This window comes from Haliotis rufescens, unplaced genomic scaffold (genome assembly GCF_023055435.1).
Source record: "Haliotis rufescens isolate VD_foot unplaced genomic scaffold, xgHalRufe1.0.p SCAF_8, whole genome shotgun sequence".
NCBI lineage: Eukaryota > Metazoa > Mollusca > Gastropoda > Lepetellida > Haliotidae > Haliotis > Haliotis rufescens.
In genome coordinates this window covers 46,777,503-46,793,854 of record NW_025964372.1, presented here as the reverse complement: position 1 = coordinate 46,793,854, position 16,352 = coordinate 46,777,503, and the positions used below count along the sequence as shown (strand labels likewise).

General features: G+C 41.9%; 1 protein-coding gene across 2 annotated transcripts; it reads right to left on the bottom strand.

The window, feature by feature from the left end:
• Nucleotides 1-3,155: 3,155 nt before the first annotated feature.
• On the bottom strand, nt 3,156-15,074 carry LOC124126971 (histidine N-acetyltransferase-like). 2 transcript variants are annotated; one of them, XM_046490497.2, is made up of 4 exons: nt 14,928-15,074; nt 6,590-6,808; nt 5,595-5,828; nt 3,156-4,248 (listed from the first exon to the last, which is right to left on the bottom strand). In XM_046490497.2, exons 2-4 carry the CDS (start codon nt 6,749-6,751, stop codon nt 3,715-3,717), a joined length of 930 nt encoding a protein of 309 aa, XP_046346453.2. In that variant the 5' UTR covers nt 6,752-6,808; nt 14,928-15,074; the 3' UTR covers nt 3,156-3,714. The 2 variants fall into 2 exon arrangements, with proteins under 2 accessions (XP_046346453.2, XP_048244780.1); XM_048388823.1 differs by lacking the exon at nt 14,928-15,074 and having other exon boundaries at nt 6,590-6,947.
• Between the last annotated feature and the right edge of the window lie 1,278 nt (nt 15,075-16,352).

Here is a 16,352-nt window from a genome sequence, read left to right as displayed (position 1 = left end):
CATTCACATGTGTGAACTTTTGTTCTGAACAGGACAGCATGACTATAGCTGACAAGTGCACCTGACTTCATGAAACGACTGCGCTTAAGCTGTCCCGTCCGCGGAGCTCTCTACAACACGCTACCACCTTGTCACAGCTCCCCACTGTGCTTGGCGGCCTGCAACCCTTCATGGAGCGGGACTCGCAACGCCTGACTGTGATGGAAGCAAACAAGTTATGACGGTCGCGATGCGAAATACCAAGGCCCTAATTAACTTTTTTTTGACAGGGAGAGCAAATATTTGTACAAGTATCACTTGTCCCCAACTTGATTCAAATAAAACTGTTTTCTATAAAAAAATCCAGGGGGTTGGGGTGGTGTGGTGGGCAACTGCGCCGAATACGAATACGGTACATGTCGCTACATTTGGGGTTAGGTGGAAGATTTACAAGAATGGTGTCATGACCGATTGCACACTGTCGGTACCGATGATACAGACAGGGTAACGAGTGAGTGAGTGAGTTGGGTTTAACGCCGCTTTTAACAGTATTCCAGTAGCGTGTCAGCTTAATGTGGGAGGAAAGCAGGTGGGAGGAGCAGGTCTAAGACGTTTACCACTTCGGTGAAACCCACGACCACGGGTATGGTGCTGACAAACCTAGAAACATAATCGGGGAGAACCTGGATTCGAACCCACAATCATAGGTTTCTGGCGTGCCCAAGGGACGCAACTCTGCACAGCGAATCGCTAACGAAGGTTGGAAGAAGAATGGATGTAAATAAATGTGACAAAACTTTTTCCATATTCATAAGAAAACTTTCACAATCAGATTCGATTGTACGATAACGACTGTATCATGAGCATGTGTTTATGAATCACTATCAAATAGTGATGATACTGGGAGTCCGCGAAAAGCGGAGCGTACCCTACCTCACCGGTGGTACCCTCAAAAACACATGAAAAAACAAGTCAATTGTTCACCGAGCCGCATCTTACATACCCTCGGAAACACATGTATATCCGCACGGAGTACAAACAGTGTTCTATTACGTGGAAATGCAAGACTGCTCTCCTCGCCAGTATTATCAAATAGGTCACGTCAATCAGTTGTCCCCACAGTAGCCTGAGTGCTTGTCTCGCTTATTGACTGACCTGAATTTGAAGGTAGTCAGTTCCCTCGCGTGTCGATTCAGTCCGAAGCAAACGTACCATATTCTCTATGGCTGTGCATTGAATGAGGGAGTGAGGTGAGGTGAAACCGGGTTTAACGTTGCGTCCAAGATAATTGCACTTATACAGCGAAGTGCATGCACGTGTATATGTGTGTGGGGCTGCCGGTCCTAGTCCGGACTGATGCCGATGTATAGTGCTAGCACACTGAGATACCATGCCGCAGTTTAACATGAATACCCCACTCAGACACAGTATACTGACTCCGAGCCGACCAGTCCTTGTTTTAGCCCCTCAATGCCGAGCGCCAGAACGAGGGAGTGAGATCAGGGTGACTGAGTTTGTGAGTTTGGTTGCACGCACAATATTTCAGTGATATCACGGCGCGTCAGCAAGATGTGGTAGAAGGCAGTTCTACTACGTTTTCCTGTTTGGTTAAAACCATGAAAACAGCTAGGGTGCTGCCAAACCCAGAAACATAATCAAAGGAAATACTGGATTCGAACTCACGACCATAGGTTTCTGTAGAGCCAGGGGGACAGTAATCGCAATTCTGCACTGACGACAGGAACGCCGGGTCCCCTCTTGCGAGACTTTGTGCAGTATATCTTCATGTGTATTTTTTTAAAGAACAAAACCAGTTGCCTTTTTTTGCCGTATTTACAACATTGTATCAATGGCTGTGGAAATCAAAACTGCAAACGTTTTTACCATCGAAGCTTGCTTGGTTGCTTGTCATGGCACCCTTAAGACATAGAACGATGCTCGTAATGTCAACCACTGTTTTTCTGGTCTCATCATTACTTCGAAAGCTCCTATGAACTAGGTGAAGTGTTAACGTGATAATAAGAAACAATGTGCACACTACCAATTGTCAGACATCCCATTTGTCAGACGACCCAATCGCCAGAGAGACCAGTCAAGTGTGGCCAATGTAACTGCCTTGTCTTACCTACTAATTAATGAGCTGCTCCCAACTGTGGGCAGAGCATCCTACTCAAACTCGTTAAGTGATACAGATTAACCAGATTACGTCTACGCGATTGATCTGTGTCTGGTTGCGTGTGTTTTATTAGCAAAGATTAGGGGAAGTTTTTTCCAATGATGGTTTCACTTGCTCTTAGAATCGACCAGGCCAGACCACACACTGGTGATTTATCATCAAGACCTGCCGTGGGAAATGTATTATAGGCATGTTCCACTGTTGGGGACTTCCTTAAAGATGTCTCGGACCACTGCCACCCACCTAGAGATCAGACTCCTGTCAAGTTTGTCAGTACTTTGATGAAACGGCAATAATGCAATAATTATGTAATGAATACTTCAAAAAGTGTAATTTCTGGTATGATTTGATGATTAAAGGTGCATAATAAACCTATCCTGTAAATTCCTCAAAATGTGTGTTTTCTGTTCCACTTTGATGAAAGGTTACCATTGCTTGACTTACCAACCTTGACTAATCCTGGTATAAGCTGTCTGACAAATGGGATGTCTGACAATTCGGAGGTTACCGTACACATTAACATGTTACAATCTTTCTTCATCATTATCATGCGTACTGATCAGCTCCATAGTGAAAGGGGGCGGTCGGGTAGCCTAGTGGTTAAAGCGATAGCTCGAAGACCCGGGTTCGATTCCCGACATGGGTACAATGTGTGAAGCCCATTTATGGTGTCCCCGTCGTGATATTGCTGGAGCATTGCTAAAAGCGGCGTAAAACCGAACTCACCCACCCACCAATAGTGACAGGGTGTGTTGGGTTTAACGCTGCTTTGAACAGTATTCCAGTGATACGTTTATCACTTTGGTGATACCCGTGGGCAGGTGTATGGTGCTGACAAACCTAGAAACATGATCGGGGCGAACCGGGACTCGAAGCCACAATATAGGTTTCTGAAGTGCCCAATGGACTCAACGCTGCACAGCGAATTGCAGGGCCGTATATGATAGGTTGAGTGATCATAGAATAAACATAGAACTCGGGAGCAGAAAGAAACCTTCAGAATCTTTATTAGATATGCGAGTTTGTGTTTGCTGCTCAGTCCGAAGAACAACGAGAAGCACTAATTGATGTCGTGCAGTAAACATAAAGTAGAAAGGTGCCCCATGCTTAATGCTCTATGCTTAAAGATCGCGCCTATATAACTTAAATCATTTATCAATCTATCAAATAAGGGGACATGTGGTACAATGCACAGAAACAGAAAAAAGACTCCAGACTCGATTATTTACAGACCGCCGTCATATAGCAGGAATATTGCTGAGTGCGGCGTTAAACAACAAACAAACAAACAAAACTTCCATCTACAGTTCGTTTGGCCTTCAATGTTATCATAACAAAGTTATTGACAAGTTATGAGTGTAATATTCTCTATGGCCCACTTACTGAAATAAAATTATTCATACAATATAATGCATTGATACAAACTTTTCCCAAAGCATATGGAATCTCTTCTAAAAGCGGAGCCCATTGCACAAAGCATAAGCATGTGGTCATGAAGCACTATCAAATAGTGATAAAAGCAAGTGTTTGCAAAAACATCATCAGTCAGAGCGGGTTCATCATTTTATCACTTTAAAGGTAGTTTCAAAGTTAATCTGGGTTGTCCATGAAAACTCGAAAGGTGGGAGGTTTAAAAGTGGGAGAACATTGACGGCGTTTTCCCTGAACCTCTCCTCTATAACCATCTGCAGGAACACGTAACCTTGCGTCAGGGTGGCCACGTGACTCATATGCCGTTTCACGTGATACGGAAAATCTGCGAAGTCATCTCCAAATATATCCATGCTGTACCGGAGGCCCAGCTCGCAGTTGCTAGGCGTGCCAAACGTGAGTAATGTTGTTTCGCCGTTATTGCCTTTTGACCTCAGACACAGTGCTTCCGGCTCCAAGATGTACTTCATATTGCTGGGGAGGAAGCGAAGGGGTATCCAATCTATCACAATTTTATTCACTGGAAAAAGACTTTTGCGTGATCCTTCAGAACCAAAGAGGTCCAGTAGATCACTTGACGTCATTTCCTGCAAGACCGGATATGGTCCTTCTAGCTCACGAACATGTGTGTCTGACATCTTGAATCGACCATGAACCAGACTCTGTGGATGTAATATACAATAGGTTCAGGGAGGACAGTGTTACAAAATACAGTAGAGTTATCATGGTAACAGAAGTTTAAAACTACCTTCCAGCATCAATACCTAGCACAAATCGAATTTTACAAGTACACCATATGGTATTTGACGTCTACACATCTCTGAATCGTATATTTTAATAATATCACGACTAGCCAGTTTTAATGGTATTCCGGTTACAATTGTTTACCATTTCAACGAAAAGAAAAGAGAAGATTAAGAAATGAGAACATTTTGTGAAGCCAAGGTATGGCGCTAACAAACCACGGATCGTGATGAAACTGGGACTAGAAACATATCCGATGGCGCTTGACTTGACCGAGGGATGAAGCTATTCACACAGAGCCACTGAACCACACCTTACTCACATTTGTGGGTATTTGGCCTGTTCTTTCATGGTCGTGCTCATTAATATTCCCGTTACATGACAATAGCCAAATCTGAACCAGACAATGAAGTGATTGATATTATTATCAGGAATGTTACGAGCCATCAGGATACGAGGAGTGTGTGAGTGAGTGAGTTGGATTTTAACACCGCTTTTAACAGTATTCCAGTTACATCATGGCGTGTCAGCTTAATGTTCGAGGAAAGCCCGAAGTGATGCAGGTCTAAGACGTTTACCACTTCGGTGAACCCCACGAGCACGGGTATGGTGCTGAAAAACCTAGAAACATAATCGGGGAGGACCGGGATTCGACCCCACAATCATAGGTTTCTGGCGTGCCCAAGGGACGCAACTCTGCACAGCGCCTTAACGACTGGGCCACCCGCGCCCCCCAGGATACGAGGAGACTCAATAAGCCAAGTCACCGAGCATTACATTATGAACTTCCCTGTTCCGGGTTAGAACAGGTCCCCAGTAACCTAAGATGGTCGGCATAGGCGACGAAATGAATCGGGCGGTCAGGCTCGGTGACTTGGCTGTTCGGCGTCGTCACGATATAGATCACTGGATTGACTGGCCCAGGCTGAATTATTTACAGTACGCCGACATATGGCCTGGATATTGCTGAGTGCGGCGTTAAACAACGAACAGACGTATTCAAAGACACACGAATAAGAATACCCCGGGTCTATTAGTTTGCGTTTAAAGCTTTGGACACATGTAATTTCGGGTCAAGATATGCTTGTTTAACTGACAAGAAAACGTTATTCAAATATGGCCAAGTACATCAAAAAGACACTCACTGCAACAATACGAACACAGTTTATGGTTCTGCTCCAGTTTTGTAATATCCTAAAAAATCCCATTGTTTTATGTTGCATGTTTGTCATCAGTAATCTCTCGTACGAGTTTTAAAACTAACCTTTCTATTTAATTCTGTGTGTTTTCTTAACAGGCGATCTTTATTAGCGTCGTAGTTGTGATTGCCGGTCGTCATCACGTCATATTTGATGGACGGTATCTTCCCATACTGGGCGTAGACGTATTTATTGAGTTTGCCGTAGAACCCTTGGCCCCGGAAACCTTCCTTCGTCCGGGCTCCTCTGATCATGAAGGTCTGCCCATCATCGATGATGAATGCTGAGCAAAGGGCAATCTGCAATGCAATGTTATAACTCCAAAGTTCTAGATTATTGCACTTATATGCGTGCGTGCGTGCGTGCATTCCAGTCCGGAATAAATATAAGTTTTATAGTGATACCATACTGAGATACCATGCCACAGTTTAACATAAATACCCCACTCAGACACAGTATACAGACTCCGAGCTGACTAGTCCTTGTTTTATCCCTGGAATGCCTACTGCGGGAGATAAAATGTATCATCTTTTAACGCCTTTTGGCATGTCGCAGCCGGGGATCGAACCACCGACATTCCGCTCTCCGGGCAGACACTCTATCCATTAAACGGAAGCAGTCACATTTTTAAACATACATTATAATAACCTTATCATGTTTGCTTGTTTAAAGCAATACTAAACGATATTCCATCTCGTTGACAGTAGTCTGTAAACAATTAATAAACTCTGGAACTGACAACCAGTGATTGATCTCCGACGCCATCAGGGTAGATGACATGCCATCAACCAAATGACACATCGTGACCACCCGATCCACTAATTAGTATCTTACGAAAAGAATAGGTTGCTGGGGACAAAATTTGAACCGAAATTCCCACAGGGGACTCGTAGTGCAACTAGGAACAGTCTAACAATACCACCCTACAAGACACTATAATACTCGCCATTGGTACAAATAACCTGACACACTAGCGTAGTAATGTTCATAAATATTAACGGATGTAGAATAGAGCATAGCAGTTTTCAGCGAAAAACGACTTTGTGGAACCTTTACTTACAATTTCATCTGCTATCACGTAGACGTATGATCTGTTGTTTGGGTCGTCGATGTAAGTGTGGTAGCGATGCCCAAGATAGTCCATCCCCTGGTACACATCACCAATCTGCATCAACTCATCGAAGTCGTCATGAGTGGCGCGACGAATTGAGTGAGCCCCCATTTTGAAAATTTGCTAAATTAGGAACAGGGATCCAAGACGATTGTGTAATGTTGCCTTCTGATGAATAAAAAGAAGACCACTATAAGATCTACCAAGGAAAAAGGTTTCATCAAAAATAGAATGAAATATACACTCATTGCGGGATACATGACTTTGATAGGTGTTGAGAATTACCTGTTACTTGAATGAAAGGGTTAACTCTTGTATACTTCTGTTACAGTTGGCTTATTCACTCATCTTAAAAAATACAAACCAGATTTTAGTACCGAAATAATGCAATTAATATTTTCATTAAATATGTATTCACCTCAGTACACAATAAGAATAATGAGAAAGCATTGTTTTAAGAATAATGCAAGACACCAAACTCTGCCCAAACAGGTCCATTGTCCACCCCAGAAGAATAGTTTTAGAGTTATATCCCCTTATTTCTTGACAACTTATTTTATAGCAGTTCATTCCTTATACACCTCAAATGCATGGAATATGAACTCACTGTTTGGAAAGTTATGCCACATCCAACACGTAGACCATGCCAAGGTCTATCACATCTTTATGCATACACTTAATTATAGATATAAGATAGTTACTCAATATGTCACAGAGAACAATGAAGAACAAAGCGTGGCTTATTTCACGATAAAACATTCTTTTATCATAACGTCATTTCTGTGAATCGAATATGTGCTCTCAAATTGGATGATTTTTTAGGGAAGTGTCCAGTGAGTTGTTTCCCCCAGATGTAGCTGAGCTACACAGATAGAGGTAGTGGCAGAACGATCACACCCAAAAGTGGGAGACAGGACAATCTGTATTAGGAGAAATGGTACAGATAGTCGACGTGAAGATTGTGAGAATATGCATGAAATACCAAACTTAGCCATCCTGTTCGTAAAATGAACTTGTTTGACATTTCTGAAGTCAGTTTCTGTTCAGGGAGTTATTATTATTAACATTTGGGTAAATATCTTTAAAGCTTGTACAGTTTATCAACATCCTTTAAGAGGCAGTTCATAATGTTGATATCATATACAAGAAATAGACGACTCATAGTCGTTGTTTATCGTACAATAAAACACTGCTGCGCCCCTCATGGTTTGTTCATCCTGCATCAATAGATACCCTAACATGAAATTAATACTTTCTGTGACCATATAGATAATTTAAATAGCACAGAAAGACGTGAAAGTTTCATTAACTGTTTGCCATGACAATCTGATTGTTATGTAGTGGTAAGTGCATTTTCATATCTTCACAATTATGTATAATTAACACATCTATACTGAACAACAAAAGTTCCTGTGACATTGAATAAGATTTAATGCAAATTTCTGTTTTTTACCAAATCTGAAACAATTTCGTCGTGACTTTTAGTCATTGTTGCTGGCTGGAATCGATTTGGTAGGTGTGTTGTTCGAATCCGATTTTTGGTTACGCGTGGCCTACCACTCCGAGGATGGTCTCTGACTGCATTCGTCTATTGCCACCGTTGCCATAAACATCAAATGTTGTTTCTGTGGACGTTAAATTGTCTTGCAGACGCTCATTTTCGGACAGGCGTGGCAATTCGTAATGTTGAATAATTGCGTAATTTTGTTGTTTTTCTGAGTGGTTGTTGTCAGCACGATGCTAAACAATGCATATGGAATCTCGTTAAAGCGCGTGTTTTTATATCCATTCTTGTGTAGTGAAATGAATTGGGCTTGCATAAAAGTCAACTTTTGCATAGAATGCATGCTTTTCTGTAGCAGTTGCGTTTTTGTGACTTGATTCCATACATGTACTATAATATTGAAAACCCAATTTTACTTGTTTGAAAAATACACTTAAATATTGGTGTCACAGGAACTTTTCTTGTTGAGTATAGAAGTTGATAAATTGTGTCTCCGTTGTCAAACGTTGTCATCTGTCAACTTCGGAGAAATGCCTGTTAAAGATTTTATCCAAAAATCGTGTCCACTTTGACGTCTCAACAACACCACCTGTAAGAGTCATCTATTCACGGGTGGCGGAGGAACAAAGTATAGGTCAGACGACGAGGACCCAGTGTCTAATCGTTGAAATGGTCAATTAAACCACGAGGCGCGCCGAGTGGTCCAACATTCCTAAACCGTGTCCAACATTTATTGCACCTACAATGCTTAAAACACATTGTTTTGTTAAAGGTATTTTGAAAGATATTCAGGAACTCTGAGCTCACCTGTGAGAACACTGTGTGAGTCGGCCCTGCGTGTTAAGCACGTGAAATGTGTCCCCCGAGCCTTTCGCACGTGCACCTCGCACTTTGCCAATTTGGGTAATGAAATGCATGTCCCGGGGCAAGTATACCATTCATTTTGGACCAACTCGAACACATTTATCAATCAACTAACTATTACTTGCCCATGTTGATGTGGCTATTATGAGCAAATATAGCCCTGATCAAGATAATAGTAATGTCTTTTCTATCTGTTCGTTTGAACGAGAAGCTACAAAATCACAAGTATTGTTCAAATACTAGAATGCATAGAGTAACATACTGTATAAAAATTGCATAAAACACATTTCGCAGTTCATAAAGGGAAAAACAATTGGTACTGATGTCATTAAATATTTAGTTGTCAATTTCATACCCTTTCTCCCATGTCGCCATGGTAGAAGACTACATTCGTTTGCCTTCAGTGCGGACTTCGCGGGTTAAAATCCCGCTGGCGACCAAGATTTTCATGAAATTGTTCTATCATCAAGACAAATGATAGGGAAAAAAAGAAGTTCCGCCATTGCCAAGTGGTGTTCAACTAACAATTCACTTAGTAACAATTCAGTTGGTAAGACAACGGTCAAAGACAAACGTGCCCTGGTTTAAATGTAAATAATCGCGTCCGGACCTGTCAAACCAATACAAGGAGCTGTGGCCCAATTCTGACCCATCCTGAATTATCCAATGTGTTATCTCCATTCCGCCTTGATATTGACCAACTCGCTATCATAGCCCGATTGAAATTCTATGCTAAATCGATGCAGTGGTGACGTCCCTTCTGAAACGAAGCTATGATGACACATGTGTCAAGGGTATTTAACAAGATTGATAAGAGATACAATCAACTGGCCAATCTTGAGCGGGTCTGACTTGGAATCCCTACAGTGTTCCGACCCTGACGCAAACATTTACAAAGCAGTACCTTACCGTACCTTACAGTACCTTATATTACCTTTACATCCACTGTACGTGTGTCTATGGCGGCTCATCGACTGAGTAGGACACATACACTAATAGGCCTGGTCAAGGCGCACTGATGTCGTGTGCTTATACAGTGAGTCACGTGGTTCAATTCTCCCGGATATTGACAATTTTCGTATATGTTGTTTCACAGTGATCTTGAAATGTCAGCACATTATTTATTACTTGTAATACGATATTCATCTTATATTACTGACTTATTGCATATATAGAGGTTATTATACGAGCTTGTGTGTCATACTGGTCTTACAAAACGAGTGTCAGAATTATTGTATTTGCCAAGCGAAAGCGAGTTTCGTTAAACCACCATGACAAACATGTGCGCGTAGTAATTTCTTTATTCGCCATTATTTCTTAAGCCCTTTAAGCTCCCCTTTAGAGAAAAATTCACTGATCACCACCGCTGTCCTAGAAAAACACAATTTGTCGAATGACTTCAACAACCTGACATCGTTCTGGTATGACGTCATTCCATCCTTACGTCACAATGAGATTCGAATCACGTCAAGAATGCCGTCGGGATGACGGAAACAATGCGCGAGAAGTGATACTGGCATTAGTGCACATACGATGTTTATGAACTCGGTTATTTCGAACATCAAGCTATAGCACGCGTAAAATATGCAATAAACTTTGCAACAATGGCATAGCTCGGTGCAGCAAACAGTAAACAAAATTTCGATTATCTTATGTTCTAAACTTTCGAGCAAAAGAGAATACACCCATGTTTAGAAGGTGGCTAAAATGAAACAAACAAGAAATGGATATTCAATGGCGACGAATTTGATACGGGTATCAAAGGCGATATCACATGCTTTGTATCAATGAGGATCTATTAACGGGTGACGTGCACATGACGTCTCAAGGAACATATGGGTCGCGCTCTCACAGTACGCGTTAATGAGAAGAGTGAAGCAGCTACTGTCATGATCAGTGTGAGTTTGGTCACAGATACCAGACATTCTTACGAACGAATATGAACATGACCATTTTTTATGCAAAATAACACACTGTCGGTTTGAAGTTGGAAGTGACTGGTCCTGAGCAGCAAACAAATGACTTCTGTTTCACTTTTCAGGCCAGCCGACTTCATCCAAGTGAATGACTATGCAGGGTTCCTGATCCTAACAACACACTGCACATAAACGCGATGCAGTGGTTGTTCAGATAGCCTCTCTTTGAAAAAGGAGTCTTGTCCGATTTGATATGGCATTTTAATTTGTTGACACTCATTTCTGTACCGTCCAGCAGTACAGAACCATCAACATTGACATTCAGATTAAAACCTGGGCTTGTTTAAGAAAACTGTGGAATGCCTTGTTTTCATTAGGAGTCTTGACATGCTTCACAAGAGGATGATCAAATAAATAAATAACAATTCTATCATGAAGAGCTTCTACGTTAATCAAACCACGTTCTCCCATTATAATTGGTAAATTCCCTATTGAGGGAAGAGTGTGGTGGGATCTTTTGTCTCACTTGATTCTTCGTGTGAGGGTGTCATTACCCTGAATGTCATGTTTCGTCAAAACAACAACACCCAAAGAATACGAAAGGACGGGTACAGCGTAAGAATTCTTATTTGAACTTTTTTGCGAGCGTTCAGCTCTGAACTCCAGATTTTCTTAAATCTACATTTGTCGCTTTTATTTACCACAGTCATAGTGCTTTTTGGGATGTGGCCTGGTCTACTAAAGGTACTTACTTCATTATCATATGCTTACCATAATGTAGAAATCACATAAAGGACTTTAGCATAGCTATCATGGGATTATGGAATGGCTTTTGTCGTTTTCAAGACACACAGAGACACACAGAGACAGAGGCACACACACAGGCGCACACACAAATCCTAACACATAAACACATAAACACACTCTTACGCACACTCTCTCATCCCCCACCCTCACCCCTACACGAACACACGCACTAGCACACACGCACGCACGCAAGCACATACACGCTGGTAGGCTTTAGCCTCTTCATGGATCAGTTTCTGAACTAGCCCATGATCCTTAAACCCCCAGCATCCCTTTCTGTCTCCTTTCTGGTCCATGTAAATATACTAGCCACTTAAAGAAACTGTGCACGGAGAAGATATATTCTGGATTGAAATACAACACAGCAAGAACAAAATGATGCAGGCGCTGTAGCAGCTGAGTGATCGGACCATAAGAAAATGTCAACGGGACCTGAACAACATCTGCTACGATGACGTCAGAAGATCAAAATGGAATAGGGGGTCAAACGACAAAGTCACAAAGTCAATAACGGGTATGACCACCCTGTGCGTGAATCACAGCAGTGCATCGGCGACGCATTGAGTCCACCAAATGGGCATGGAAGGCCTGGGGAATGGCCTGCCATATCCTCCTCAAATCCTGTGCCAAGTCACGGACGTTATCTGGAGGATGTGGAAGACGACGCAGACGGCGCTCCATTTCATCCCACACATGCTCTATTGGGGAGAGATCTGGAAAATTTGCAGCCCATGGCAGTAACATGACATTGTTATGGTGAAGGAAATCCATTGCGACCCTAGCCGTGTGAGGACGAGCGTTTTCCTGTTGAAATGTCAATCTCGGACCATGACGTTGCAGGAAAGGAATGACCACAGGCCTCAGAATCTGATCTCTGTAGCCAACACCGGTGAGATTGCCCTGAACAACCACAAAAGGGTTCGGTGCCGTGCTGTTATCCCACCCCAAATCATCACAGAGCCACCTCCAAAACGATTCCTCTCCACAATACAGTTGCGTGCATAACGTTCTCCCAAACGCCGGTAGACACGTTGGCGCCCGTCACTGTGGGAAATGTTGAACCTCGATTCATCTGTAAAGACAACATTTCTGTGTACAGCTGCACAGGATGCACGTGCAGTAACACATTGCACGTCCATAGGCCCCCATCAATGACGTCATATCGCACGGCACGTGCATGAGCGTTTGAATGTCTCCAATAATTGCTGTGTTCAAACCTATATTTCAAATGTGGACGGTGTGCCCTTATATCTATATTTTCTCCGTGCACAGTTTCCTTATGTGGCTAGTATACTTCTTTGGAAGCGCAGAATGATGACACAAGATCAGTGAGACACCCTGTAAATATTTAATACCATGTATTCAGGTAATAGGACGGAAGTGTTTAGGGTCAGTCAAATCACCTCTCTTTAGGAAAAGTCGTTTTCGACCTTTGCAAACCCTGTGAATGAGACTGTGACAGATGCAATCGGTGGGGCAAAATACGCTCACCTTTTCCGAAACACTTGGTATTATCTCAATTTGATAGTGCTTCATGAACACATGGTCATGTTGTAGTTAGAATCGCACAATGGATTGTAGTAGAGAATTCTTGTGATAATTAAAATGTTTTTGTTGCGTTCAGTTCCCAAAATCATAGTGCTTTTTTGAATGTTGCACGGTCTACTAAAGGTCCATAATTCATAAATACATGTTTACGATTATGGAATGTGTTTTTTTAACACATATGATTATGGAATGTGTTTTTTTAACACACACACACACGTTCAAAATACAAGAGTAATAAGAATCGTATCAAGGCACTAACACATTGTGACATGATTAAAGAGGACTGCAGTGATGCAGCTCTCACACACGGTTTGGTATTAACTTTTGACGAGTTTGAATTATTATTTTGTTAATTAAATTTTCGTTGTGTTCATTGTAATTCCTGCATTCTGATTAACTGAATTAGTCTGGTGCTATTCAATCCATTTCCCACCGAAGAGGACTACTTTTATTACAAAGGAATGTAATGTAATGTCGAGAAATCCCAATATTCCAGTAGAGGGAATTCATTTTCTGCTATCATTGTAGACCAAACTGGGAATTTAGGCTTTGGTTTTAGGTAATTCCATGCAACACTGGGGGATTAGGGCAAACATAGGCAACACTAAGAGATTAAGGCAAATGCAGGCAAACACACTGGGGATTAAGGCAAATACAGGCAAACACACTGGGGTTTAAGGCAATCTACAGGGAAACACAGGCAAAATAGGCAGACACTGGGGGATTAAGACAAATAAGACAAACACTCGGGGGTTAAGGCAAATACAGGGAAATACACTGGGGCGTTAAGGCAAATACAGGCAAATACACTGGGGTTAAAGGTAAATACAGGCAACACAGGCAAATAAGGCAGACAATGGGGATTGGGGCAAATACAGTCGACACTAGGGGATTAAGGCAAATACAGGGAAAAAAATGGGGGTTAAGGCAAATACAAGGAAACACAGGCAAATAAGGCAGACATTTGGGGCTTAAGGCAAATAAGGCAAACATTCGGGGGTTAAGGCAAATACAGGTAAACACATTGGGATATTAAGGCAAACACGTTCGGGGTTAAGGAAAACACCAAAGGTAATACCAGGGGAGTAAGGCAAATACAGGCAAACGCACTCGGGTTAAGGCAAATACAGGAAAACGCACTCGGGGTTTAAGGCAAATACAGGCAAACACGGGCAAATAAGGCAGACACTGAGGGATTATGACAAATAAGGCAAACATTCGGGGGTTAAGGCAAATACAGGGAATAACTGGGGAATTAAGGCAAATACAGGCAAACACACTTGGGGTTAAGGCAAATACAGGGAAACACAGGGAAATAAGGCAGAGACTTGGGGATTAAGACAAATGCGGACAACACTAGGGGGTTAAGGCAAATACAGGAACACACATTGGGATATTAAGGCAAACACACTCGTGGTTAAGGAAAACATGGGTAATACCAGTGGAGTAAGGCAAATACAGGCAAACCCACTGGGGTTTAAAGGAAATACAGGCAAACACAGGCAAATAAGGCAGACACAGGGGGACTAAGGCAAATAAGGCAATCACTCAGGGGTTAAGGCAAATACAGGCAAAACACTCGAGGAATATCTCTACCATTATGGAATTGTCAAACATTGAACAGAAAAGAAGGCTAAAGACAACTCACCGTTGAGAGGGAGTGTAAGTTGAAGAAACGAGTGTTCTGTGTTATACTCCAACGGGCTACGCTGTCCTTACGTCATCGTCACGGCTCGCAGAACAACACGCAGTTGACTGAGTTGCCTCATATTGATCTGACGCCAGTGATATGAAGTGAGGCGAGATGAAATGAAACTGGGTTTAATGTCGTATTGAAGATAATTGCACTTACATCTTATTTTATCTATGTTGTTTTTGTTGTTGTCTTGTTTGTTGTGTAACGCCGCACTTAGCAATAGTTCAGCTATATGACGGCGATCTTTAAATAATCGAGTCTGGACCAGACAGTGCAGTGATTGACATCATAAGCATCGATCCATGCAATTGGGATCGATGACATGTATCAACCAAGTCAGCGAGCCTGACCACCTGATCCCCTTAGTCGCCTTTTACGACAAGCATAGCCGCCTTTTACGGCAAGTATAGGTTGCTGAAAACCTATTCTACCCCGGAATCTTCACGGGTCGTGCACATATGAGCAGTCAGCTACAGCTCATTTAGGAGAGTCTAAATGTGAAAAATAAGAAAAAACATAATGGCATTTTGTTTGTTTTGCCAAATGAGAACATAGTTTTCTGAGCCACCATGCGCATGGGCCTGGCATTCAATGACATATGTTAGGACGTATTAGTTCAGCAGGACCCAACGAATTTCGTACCAAAGAAACATTATTTCGTACTTAATTTAATTGAATGTCTGGTTCAATAGGTTTTATTAATTAACTACGAAATGAAGATTTATGTGATTGTGTAATTGATATAATATCAATGTCAATTATATAAATGCTTTACATTTAAAACAAGATAAAACATATTTGCAGTATGAAGGTTCTACAGTGCGGTTTTCGTAGGGATCCATGTGCAGATCGAGAGATATCTGGAGGCTGTGAATGGAGGATATTCTGTAAGATTTTCTTGTCTTTCAAATGTACATCCATCCAGTTATTAAAACTGACCATGTTTTTCTATATTTAGTACTGTCTTTTTCAACATGATGACTTATGCTGAATATGACCACAACTATTTTCAAGTAGGTGACATTTGGTGCGAAACTGGGGGTGGTGTGTTTAGCTTCCTGTACTCGGAAAAGGAGCTGGCTGAGCTAGTCATTTTTTTGTGTTTTTATTGCTGCTCTAAGGCCAAACTGTGCACACATGTAGAGGTAATAGCTGTTGAATGCTTAGTTATTTATAAAAAACATATAACGTTACTACAGAAGTCTATGGGAAAACATTTGGTTGCGTGTAACCTATAATGATAATTAAAGTTTATAGTGAGTGTGCGAAACCCTGTCGTGAAGACTCGTGATACGGTAGGACTATTACTCAATGTCTCACTCATTCACACGTGTGCACTTGAGCCCCGAACAGGGCAGCATGGGTATAGGTGACAAA

Bases quoted from the DNA above. Each gene is read 5' to 3' on its own strand.
- LOC124126971 (XM_046490497.2), bottom strand. From the start codon at position 6,751: ATGGGGGCTCACTCAATTCGTCGCGCCACTCATGACGACTTCGATGAG. The intron at 5,829-6,589 runs GTAAGTAAAGGT...ATTGCATTGCAG, and splicing joins ACGTGATAGCAGATGAAATT to ATTGCCCTTTGCTCAGCATT. The intron at 4,249-5,594 runs GTTAGTTTTAAA...TTACATCCACAG, and splicing joins ACACAGAATTAAATAGAAAG to AGTCTGGTTCATGGTCGATT.